This window comes from Mesitornis unicolor, unplaced genomic scaffold (assembly GCF_000695765.1).
Source record: "Mesitornis unicolor isolate BGI_N332 unplaced genomic scaffold, ASM69576v1 scaffold7742, whole genome shotgun sequence".
NCBI lineage: Eukaryota > Metazoa > Chordata > Aves > Mesitornithiformes > Mesitornithidae > Mesitornis > Mesitornis unicolor.
In genome coordinates, this window is record NW_010167220.1 from 22143 (window position 1) to 34181 (window position 12039).

At 41.3% G+C, this 12039-nt stretch overlaps 1 protein-coding gene across 1 annotated transcript in view; it reads right to left on the minus strand.

Moving 5' to 3' along the window:
• The window catches only part of CPT1A (carnitine palmitoyltransferase 1A (liver)), a gene marked incomplete at its 3' end in the record, with an annotated part of 31487 nt that extends 21693 nt beyond the window's left edge, over positions 1-9794 (minus strand). Inside the window, exons 1-3 of the mRNA XM_010178627.1 lie at positions 9704-9794; positions 1561-1715; positions 273-412 (exon numbers count right to left, since the gene is read on the minus strand). Of these exons, the coding sequence (XP_010176929.1) occupies positions 273-412; positions 1561-1701 (281 nt within the window). The remainder of the gene's footprint in view (positions 1-272; positions 413-1560; positions 1716-9703) is intronic.
• Between the last annotated feature and the right edge of the window lie 2245 nt (positions 9795-12039).

Genomic DNA, 12039 nt, shown 5'->3' on the forward strand with positions numbered 1-12039 from the left:
CTGTTTAGCCCTTTCCATAAACACCCTCTCATGCAGCAAGATCAAAGGCCACTGAAGTTGCCAAATGTGTTTCCCAAATACTCAGAAAACAATGTAGTAATACTGGTAAAACAACCTACCTATTTCTTGCCCTCATGCATCTGCTTAGTTGGCTTACTCTATCAAAAACATACTGTTCGAAAACTGATACACTTTAACAGGCTTAGCTTTAAGAGTAGCTACAAATAAAACTGATTTCCTGTAGAAGAACAGTAACTTTTCAGTCTACTTACGTTGTATCAAGTGTTCGGTTGATTTTAGCTATTATTCCTAAAGAGGGATCAATTTTGGCATACATTGTTGACATCACACCCACGACTACAATAAGCCAGCTAGATGGGCTAGCAGGGTAAACTCCCGTGATAATTCCATTCTGGAAAGAAAAGCCTCCACATAAATTTTTTTTTCATACTAAAGTGGTTGACTTCATATTACCATGGAAAGAAACAAAAATCAAAGCATTAAAGGCATTCAGTTTTAAACAAGAAGTTAAGATTTTCCAACATTTTCTTACATAACTCATGAGTCAATGGATTTAGTTAAGTTTGACTGCTACAAAAGACTGTTACAAAGGTATCAAGAATCAAAAGAAGCTTTGAGTTCTTTTGTAGACAACACTGATGCTGCTACAAGTCTTACTGAAAATGTGGAAATCAGCAAAATCCTTTGGAACAAACAACACGTCAATAATTCCCCCTTACACTGAGACAGGCCTCTCTAAATGAATACATGGCAAGAATATTCTACTAAACAAGACACTGAAAACCAGATTCAAGGCTTGGATATTTTTTTTGGAGGCTTTTTTGTTGATTGGCGGTGTTGGGGTTTTGGGTCTGTTTGGGGTTTTTTTGGGTTATTTTTTTTTGTTGGTTGGTTTTTTCATAGCATTTAAACAGCCCTTCTCATAGCTTTATACAATTTTATTAAGGCTACTGTTACAAATGTTTTTAAAAGAGATGTTGAAGGTAGCCTGTAGTTTATCTAGTTTGCTACTAATAAAATAAATACTTCCCATATATGATCCCATGAACAAACCAACAAATTCACAACAATCTATATCAAACACATCATTAGAAATATTACTACTCAGCAAACTTGTAGAAGACAAATGTTAAGGTAACTTTTTGAAAAGACCAAACGTTCTCCTTAATTCTGGCAAAGAACACATAAAATTAAGAGCGTAGTCTTGTACCCTTAGGCGACAGGATACTAAAATTACATGATGTATTAGGAAGATAATTAAGTAAATTACAGCTGTTAGTTTCTACATCTGTTTCAACTTGATTCTGTGAATAAATAAAAAAGATGTACCCTTTCAGTCTTAACAGCATGACCCAGGGCTACTTTCCTCAGTATCCCTTGTCTTAATTAAATCCCACACAAATCTTTCACAATAAGGAACCTCATTTGCCATAAAGGGGGGTAGGGGGGAAAGTTAAGTTTTGCCTAAACAAAATTTCAATCAATCTATAAAACACTAAATAGCCCTCAGGTTTGGTGGGCCTGACTAATTTAAAATACCTTGAATCTGATGAACTTTTTCTTCCACGAATGGACACCAGATAGGTAAATTTGCCTGAGTGCCTCATGGCTCATTCGCAGGTCAATCCCATCTGGAGTTACTGTAAATTGAAAAGCCACTGCTTGATGAGCTTCTGCCATTTTCAGAGAGAGTTCTGTCAAAAAGCAAAATTAAAACAAATTAATTAGGAGCTAGTCCCTTTCTAGGAAGGTATCTTCTACACAGTAATTTAAGGAAATACTTCAAACTATGCCAAATGTATATACAGTACTTAGCTCTTCCTTACAGCCTATGCTTGCACTTTAGTCCCAGTGTCCAGTACGTTAATTAAGGTACCTCTTCTAACCACAACAGCTGAAAATGGAAGCAAAACACTCTCGTGTAACTCAGTCCTTCTGGCAGGATTGCAGGAAGCTGAATATTGTGCATACATGCAATATGTAAAAATTCAGAGCAGAGCAGAAAATTGAAGACAGTATTTTGAAAAGCATACCATGGGTACATAGCAGTTAGGATTCAAGAGCACGTTTTACTTTCCTATTTTTACTGGTACAGAACACAACATTATCGGTACCAAGTGTTTTAAGGTGACACTGAGATTTCTGTTTAAGCAAAATCAAAAGCAAGTACAACTACTCCATCCCTTTTGAATCCTAAAGGCTAAAATTTACATTTATTTTGCAAACCTGAAGCCTAGACTTTGTAATTACATTTAAGTTCTGGTAGACATTCATCCCCTGTTGAACGGCATGTGAGGCCGAACCAGTGCAGCTTAGCCGGGCACTTCAAAAGCAGTTTATGATGACTGTAGTGCTGCTCCTCTAGTCTGTCAATACTCTACTATGTCAAAGGGATCTGGAGCACAAAGAAGGGGTGCAAAGGTGTATGACTAGACAACTAGGTAATGTTAGCACTGGAGGTGCTGCAGTAATAGCAGACTTAAGAAATAAATACACAATATAGGGAGAGAAGGAGCATTAGGTGGAGATGAACAATATCAGTGCTGATGCACAGCATCTAGTAAGGTAGTGACCCATAAGGTGGCGACTGTTTGCAATATTTAAAGTGTCTATCCCTAGGTCAGCCTGCAATGGTCAACCTCTGGAATACAACTACTGCTACAGTGGCGGATGGCAATTCACGTGTCTTGCAAATCCATCAGCCACTTCTCAAGTTTTAGAGGCTGAATCCTGGGTAAAGGGTTTCCAAAAGAGTAGCTAAAGCTCATAGCATCATACAGATAGTATGGGATTTGATCTGTGCATGTACAGGGTCCTGATTGGACAACGAAGAAACCAAATCAGCTTTGAACACCAGTTTCAAAACCTTTCAGACAAGCACTGTGTACCCTAGTAACAACAGCAATTTGTAGTAGCTAATGACTCCATCACTAATAACTGCTTATTCGCAGGGGCCTTGCTACAGACAAGTAACAGGAAGTCAAAGTCAGCTATTCATTCATTCATTCCAGTTGTGCATCACCAGTATGGTGTTGAGACCAAAACTGCAACGGAGCAATGAAACTGAGACCAGCAGCAGTAACACTGGTATACCCTGCAGTCAACAGGGCTTGCAAAGGAGAACACTCAAAGTTAAGAATTTGTTGTATGTTCAGTAGTACTATTAAGACTTGGGATCAAAACAAAACAAAAAGACCCAACACAACAAAACCAACCATATTCCCATCAGGCACCTGGATTTATCTCAAGAAGGGCCAACGAGTTCTCCAGTTCACTCATGGAATTTTGTATTCTGGAATGGTACTACATCTTCAGTACCATATAGCACCTATATAGTTTCTATTATCCTTCAACTCCTCTGTGACTTCTCTGTCTGGGAATTTGTAACCATCCTCCTCTGTTTCCGAGGAGAAAGAATTTCAAGAACCCTTCCCTTTTTAGGCACACACATTTCTACTGTCCAAGGCAGAATAAGATTATAGCATTAATAGCATTAATCCTAAACAGTAAAGCCAATATTTTAATGAATTAAACGTTAGCATGATCATAAAATTAAATAAGCTTTAACAAGGAAAATATTCATTATTCCCACAGAAATACTAGACCAGCAAGAATTAAACTCGAATAAATAATCAAGCCTCGAAAACAAAGACAAGTCTAGTTCTATGGCTATTACTTGACCCTAAAATGTGAAACAATCAAGCCTTTTTGTATACTTAAGGACTCTGTAAGCCTTTAAGACTATTCTGAATGATGATGGCTGAACACCAAAGACTTCCTGAAGCCCTTTTCTTTGAACACTCACTTTCCTCCTTAAAGGCCAAATTTAATCGCAAGCCGCTGTGCACTTCCCCTCCTTTGCATTCCTCTGCTGTCACGTGCCTGCGAGCAAAGTAGGCAAAAGGGCACAGGCCAGGGAAGCATGCGCTGGGCTCATGAACTTGACTCGCTGGTGTTAGTGAGGCAGCACCCACGTCAACCAGCTAACGAACGCTGGAACAATAACTTCTAGCTTCAGGCATTTTTGGCCAGCAAAATATTTCTGTACAGCATATGCTAATTAACGCCATTCGCAACAGTTATAAACATGAGCTTTTGGCTTTCTTAGCAGTTTGGCCAAGCCTTACTTAAAGGGGAAAAAAGCAAAATGATTTCTAAAAGTAATCTGAAATGGTTCGCGTGACATTAATGTCTCTTAAAAAACACTCCTGCCACTTCAAACTTGGTTTGCTTTCTTGTGGGTTGTTTTTTTTGGTTGTTTTGTTGGGTTTTTGTCTGGGGGGGTGCGTGTGGGATTGGTTTTTTGTTTTGTTTTGGTTTGGTTTTTTGGGGGTTATTTTGTCTTTGTTTTTTTGTTTGTTTTTTTTTGTTGTGGGGTTTTGTTTTGTTTGCTTGTTTTGGGGTGTTTTTAGTCATTTTTTTTCCTCTCTCTCTCTCACTTTTAATTAAAGGAGAAAGCTGCCTGTCCCTTGCTCTTTGCTGGTTTTACTTCAAATCAAACATGCTGTAACAGCTGCGGATGTTTCTCCTCTTTCCTTTTCATAACTGTTTGAGTAAGCCAATCAAAATTTACCACAATTATTTTTCACTGTTATAAACAAGCACTGCTAGTTTGGATGACACTTTTAAATCACCAAAACACGTGGCATACTAGAAGACCTAAGCCCTGACGACCTGATGGTCTGAAAAACCTATGCTGCTATGCCTACTATGCACAAAGCCTCCTCAGACTGCTATTTTTTGCAGTTTCAGGATATTTACACTACGAAGAACGAGGTTCAACTTGCAGACTCCTCACAGACCTTATGATTTCAGGTTGCAGATACTGAGCAGTCAGCTCTGTATTAGGGCTTGCATGTTCCTACAGGCATAGGAGGAGATGAGGGTCTCAGCTCTGGAAAATCCAAAGCTAAATCCCATGTGGAGGATGCTTCCATTTAGTCAGGCATGCAAGAAGTCACTTGTGGTTGGTAATGTCTTTCTGAAGCACAGAACACAATGTCTAAAAGACTGAAAGAATTGCCTTGTGCATCTTAAAAAGCACCAAGTCATAATAAAAAATTTAAATGTATTGCAGTATATCGCACAAAACAAGGTAATTCCTGAAGTACTTTTGGAAATGCCACGGAGTATGAACCTTTCAATGTTTCTGCAGTTTTCATAAGCTTCAGAGTGATAAAATTATAATGCCAAAAGAGTAAAGTTGCTACCTCTAGCTCAAGGAAAAGCAACTCCTCTGCTTTAAAGGGGATATTCACATCACCTCTTCTCTCAGAGCTCATCTTAGCCACTAGCTTCTCATGCATTGCTTGGCTCATGCAATCCATTTCTGCCCCCTCCCCATTTCCTATCCCTCCTGAAATAGAGAAAACCTTGTCATTTCTTCTTGGCAGGAGCCCAAATATCCACTGGAAAGAGATATACTATTTGAATATGTTTTTCACATATAAAGCTCATTTTTCCTGCAAAGGAAGCAAGTTAACCAACACAGAGAAAAACTGGAGAGAAGTCTTATTCACATGACCCCCAATAACTAAAACCCCAGTGAAAGACTTAACCCGATGACTATCACTCGCAGTTACCTTAACAATTTAGCCAGAGTCTCTCCTCACAGATATTTGACATCTGTTTATAGATTAGCCTTTATATACAGGAAATACACCTGTCAGTAACTGAACAAAGTTCACAAAACAACTGCCTCCAATTACTCTAATGACCAAAGGTTGACAGTTTTCTTGGAAAAGCTCTGACTGCTGCATACAGTTTCTCCGAGAACACTGCTATGTAACACTCCACACGGGTTTCCTGCTATCAGAGCCCTCCAATAGACATCTTTGACACCCAGACCACAGGCTGGACAGACCTGCAGCATTGCATGTCTGTGCTAAAATCTAGAACATGCTGAATCGTGAAGTATGATGGCAGTTCTGAATTAGAAGTACCTCAAACCCTTCGTAACTTTATGTAGTTTCATGTAACTGAAATTGGGAGTAGTGGCTGACAGACCAGAGGATCTCACTGCCATCCAGATGGGTGTTGACACTTGACAGGCTGGAGAAATGGGCAGACTGAAACCTTATTAAGTCCAACAAAGAGAAGTAACCTCATACACTAATACACACTGGAGACTGACTGGCTGGAAAGAAAGCTTGCAGCAAGTTGCACACGAGCCAGCGAGGTGCCTTTGCAGCAAGGACCACTAACAGAATCCTGGGGAGCATTAGGAGCAGCGTTGCCACCAGGCTGAAGGAGGTGACCTTTCTCTTCTACTTGGCACTGGTTAAGCCCATCTTGAATACAGCATCCAGTTCTGGGCTCCCCAGTAAAAGAGAAATGAAACTACTGGAAAGCCACTGTGAACACAGTGTAGAGCCACTAAGAGGATTAAGGGCTTGAAGCATCAATCCTATTTCGTATACATTTTTAACTGTATACCCAGCAGAGCTGCTTTATGAAATTTAATACAGGAGTTTTTATAATAGATCCACTTCAAAAGATAAACTTACTGTAGAACACTAAGACTTGAACAAGAAATCCTGTACTTCGGTTGCTTTAAACAAATTGCACACCTTGGAAGTCAAACTGGTAGCAGCAGTCAAACATCCAAAAAGGACAAGTTTTCTGCAACTGATGAAAATGTGCTACTGGTTTGGAAGAAAAAATAAACTGGATTATGCAGTAGGATTTTTACAGAAGTTTGGCATGAACTTTTCAGGCAGTGATTAATCTGAATTTTTCAACATAATTCCAGTAACTCTGCCCTCAATAGCAAGCACCACTGTGGCATTATACAACGTTTTAAAATTATGGTATTTTAAACACCACTACGTTGTTCAATGAGAGTCTGCTAGTCTTAAGGCAGCAGGTAGACACCTTGAGCTGACTTTAGGTGCCATGTATACTGCAGTGATACAGTGGGAAACTCTTAATAAAAAACAAACAGTACAAACTCTTAATAAAAAAATAATCCCTTGGAAAGAACTGTTACATGTTACCTATCTAGAGGAAACACTGACTATTCCTATTAAATTAAGAAAGCCTGTATCACCAATAATAAAAATCATGTGAATTCAGTAGTTTTCATGAAGAAATCCAAAGATCAAAGTTGTCTAGAGCTTTGTGCCTTTCAAAGGAAACTCAGTTTTTTATCTATAACAATCCTCAGTAAACACTATAAAACACACAGCTCAAACATTGAAACATATGACCAAAAGGACTGGTCTCTCTTATATCTGTTTCTTGGATATTCTATTAGCTAATGTCATTTTCTTGCAGTGTACACCACACTTCTGCAAAAAGGTAACAAGGTATCACAGAATCATTAAGGTTGGAAAAGACCCCCAAGATCAAGTCCAACCATCAACCCACCTCCACCATGCTCACTAAGTCATGTCCCAAAGTGCACGTCTACACATTTTTGAACACCTCCACGGATGGTGACTCCACCACTTCCCTGGGCAGCCTGTTCCAGTGCTTGACCACTCTTTCAGTAACAAAATTTTTCCTAATATCCAATCTAAACCTCCCCTGGTGCAACTTGAGGCCATTTCCTCTCATTCTATTGTTAGTTACCTGGAAGAAGAGACCAACACTCACCTCACTACAACCTCCTTTCAGGGAGTTGTAGAGAGTGACAAGGTCTCCCCTCAGTATCCTCCTCTCCAGAATAAACAACCCCAGCTCCCTTAGCCACTCTTCATAAGACTTGTGCTCGAGACCCTTCACCAGCTTCATTGCCCTTCTCTGGACATGCTCCAGCAACTCAATTTCCTTCTTGTTGTGAGGGGCACAAAACTGAACACAGTACTCAAGATGCAACCTCACCAGTGCCAAGTACAGGGGTACGATAATTTCCCTGCTCCTGCTGGCCACACTATTTCTGATACAGGCCAGGATGCCATTGGCCTTCTTGGCCACCTGGGCACATTGCTGGCTCGTGTTCAGCCAGCTGTCAAACAGTAACCCCAGGTCCTTTTCTGCCTGGCAGCTCCAGCGTCCCCAAGCCTGGAGCGCTGCATGGGGTTGTGACAGAAGTGCAGGACCCGCCACTTGGCCTTGTTGAAGCTCACACAATTGGCCTCAGCCCATTGATTCAGCCTGTCCAGGTCCCTCTGCAGAGCCTTCCTACCCTCAGGCACATCAACACTCCCAACCAATTTGGTGAATATATCTGGAGAACAGATCTTATGAGGAGTGGCTGAGGGAGCTGGGGTTGTTTTTTCTGGAGAAACAGGAGACTGAGTGGAGACCTTATCACCCTCTACAACTACCCGAAAGGAGGTTGTAGCAAGGTGGGGGTTGGTTTCTTCTCCTTAGTAGCTAGTGAAAGGAGAAGGGGAAACGGCCTCAAGTTGCACCAAGGGAGGTTTAGGTTGGACATTATGAGGGATTTCTTCACTGACAGAGTTGTCAAGCACTGGAACAGGCTGCCCAGGGAGGTGGTGGAGTCACCATCCCTGGAGGTGTTTAAATGACAGGTAGATGTTGTGCTTAGGGACATGGTCTTGTGGTGGACTTAGGGCTGGAGTAATGGTTGGACTCGATTTTAAAGGTCTTTTCCAACTTCAATCATTCTATGTTTGTGATTAAATAAGACTAGCCCCTAAACTGAGCCCTGGGGAACAAAAGCCTCAAAGAGTAGAGATTTTATTCATAGTTCATTTGATATTCTGCAAGGCACTGACTTCTGAACTTACTATAAAAGATTAACCAGACACTGTTATTCACTTGAGAATTTCTATTTCTAAATAGCTTTCTTGCATACTAACCTTCAATAATATCTACTCTTGCTTCAGCATATAAGACGACACTAATTATTGCTCCTCTCAAGTCTCACCAATAACTCACTGACCTCACGATGACTAATCATATTCTACAGACAAAACCTTCAAGAGAAATCTGAGAGGAGTGAAGCCAGATAATTTCTGTGCAATAGTCATGTGGATTAAAATCACTGAACAGAGCTTCTCAGGTGAAATCAATAACTATGGTATAGAAATAAAACAGAAACCAAAGAATCACTCTCCTTTCAAACTTGAATCATCATAGCATTCAATCAATCATGATTTAATCTGACAAAAACCAAGTTAAACCGACAAGTTCTCCCATGCCACTTTAGCTGTGACTTACACATGCTAAAACCAGTTCAAGCCTCCTAAAAGCTGAATCTGTTGTTTGTGTGGCAGTTCTCTCTCACAGGGTCTGCAATGTAAAAGCAGTGGAGAGACAGAAACCTCTCTTTCAACAGGTATCATCTGACATGGAAATTTCAAGTTCTCATCTTGGTTATTGCTAATCTTTGGCCCCAATCTTTTCTATCCTCACCTACAGGTGGCAGCTGTGGTCCCTTGGAATTGCAAATGTGTTAAAGGATTTCTCACGTCTTAAATTGAACAAATGTATTTGCTCAATACAACACTGGGGCTTACTGCAAACCTCACTCACAGCAGGCAGTTTGAAATCAGAACAGCTAAGGAGTTTGCAGTAACTTGCTGTCTCAATGACAAACCTATCAGCTGCTCTGTCCTCAGCAGTTTTCCAAGATCACCTGTGTGAGTGAATATTAGCCACCCTCTGCAGGAATCTCCTTTGGAATCTTCTCAAGTGGTAAATTGGAGCAATGGGAGTATATGGAAGGGAAGAGATAATAGCAAACAGATCAGCGAGTGAAATGTAAGCATACCTGAACAGCTGTCTTCCTTAAAAGTGGACTCGAGATCTATTTCTTCCACAGAAATCTTCTGTTCCGCAAGCTCAGTGCAGCTGGGATCTTGAATAGGTTAGGACACACTGAGAGACATTTCAGTGCTGCTAGCTCATAACAGACATTACACTACAGCAATGGCAATCAGTCGGTTGTAGCTCTGAAACAGAAAGTCAAGAAAAACAGTTTGAGCTTTGATTCACACACAGCTTTCAACTGCTCACACAGACTGGATAAGACTGGAACCATTTTAGCAAAACTGATGGCAATGGAAAGAATAGTCACAAACAGCAGCTCTTAGACACTGTTTTCCATTACACTGGATAAATGCACTGTCTGGATTGATCTGTCTTCATTTAACAGGTCTGAGATGGTGGGGAACTGTGAAGTGAAGAAGTGCATCTGCTACCTGCTCTGTAATATCTGAGGGCTAAACTAGTGATGGTCAGCTAGTGTGGTAAGCAAGGTGATCTCAGGGGCTATACTCCAACACTAGTTTCAGCTCTCAGTTTATGACATCCAAGTGTTTGCTTGCAGGTTTTAAATTACCGTTACAGTGAACACAAACGCTATCATGATTTCTTGGAGAGATGTTCACCAAACAGGCTGCTTTCACTGGCACTTACAGGAGAAAAGACAGATAAGTTGCCTTCTCACCTGATCAAACTGGAGACAGGCAAAGTAGTACAGACAATGTGTCAATTACTAGGCTAACACTAAGCAATCCCTACAGTTTCAGGATCATATGGCCTCTCTCCTCTTCCCAAACAGTATGCTCCTGTGAAAGATGGTTCCAAAATGCACACTTCAGCAACAACAACAAAGACACTGACATGCTTCACAACTGTAATAAAACCTAATTTTCACAACTGTCGTTTCCCACCACCCACCCACAGGACATACCATACTGTTCCTAGACTTTTCAGATTGTTCCAGTCTCTATTGCAATACAAGTTATATTGTACACAGCCCAGCAAACCTCCTCTGACCTTCTAGTAATTCGGAATCATCTTGCTGAGTAAGAGATAAGCATACAAAACTACAACGCTGCACAGTTATACCATGCAGAAACCTCACCCCACCTCCCAAAAACTAGGCTCTAGGATCTGGGTATTTGTTTTTAATATTGCTAGAAAAGACATATCTAGGCATTTAGATAATGAGTTTTATCCCTTCTCTCTCCCTTTGCACTAATGAGCTTCTATGCTCATGCAATAAAGAGGAATTACTATCTTCTCTATAACAACAAATATTTCTAGAATGGCAAGACTTTTATGAGACATGCAAGATGTCACATTTTAGGACTTTGGAGATCCTGGAAGAGGGACAACAATGTTTGGTGACCAAAGGCAAACTGAATGGACTGCTCTCACAGTAGTTCAATGACCATTTAGTGTACACGGTTGAAAGACCTGAATAAAGGTTGAAAGACTGAAGAACCAGTTCTGAACACTTTACAAATATTTGAAGTTTCCATTCAGATTAAAGTTAATCTTTGGAAAAAGAGGGCAGCTTTTCAGGCATTCAGATCTTGTTTTTCTGAACATGTGGAGTTCAGGACATACAACAGCCTGCAGGACAAAGGCAGTGGTTTTGGAATATTAAAAAAATACACAGTTTTTGTGTCTGTTTGTTTGTTTTAAATACAAGCATTTGCTTAAGTCACCTTTAACCCAAGATTTTCCAATACCAGTCACACAGGCATACTCAGGATTCAACACTCGGACTATCCCAGCACACCGTGAACAGAAACATCCTCGCTGCCAAGCGCACATCTCACCGCCAACGGCTCCAGCACTTGTGTTTGTTTTCATGTGCTCCAGAGCACGCCCTCCTCCATCTCCTCTCGTCAAATTCCACCCTAGACCGCGGGGAGCCGGCGGCTCAGCTCCAGCTCCGCGGGGAGGCCGCCGTGGGGCGCACCCCCTCCCCCAGGCGCTACTCGGCGCCCCGCCCCTCTCCGGGCCTACTCACGTGACCACTCCAGAGAAGTCGGTGAAAGGTCGCGCCGCCGCAGCGCTGCGCAGGGCAACAACAGCCGGGCCTGCGGCGGGGCCGCCCCGCCCCGGGCTACCGGCACCCCCAGCCTGGCCAGGCTTTTCTACGCGGGCCGTCAAGGCACTAGAACGCCAAACAAAAGTTTCCAAAGAGAAGGACCGCAAGCAGTGAAGGAAGCAAAGTATATCTCAAAGCTAGGAGAAAAAAAGAGGTGCAGTTACCTTGTGCAACTTAAGTTTCTGTTCTGGTTATCACTGCTAAAAAGCCTCAGCTGTTTATTGCTACAGTTTTCTTTAACCAAGAATATGCTTATCCTC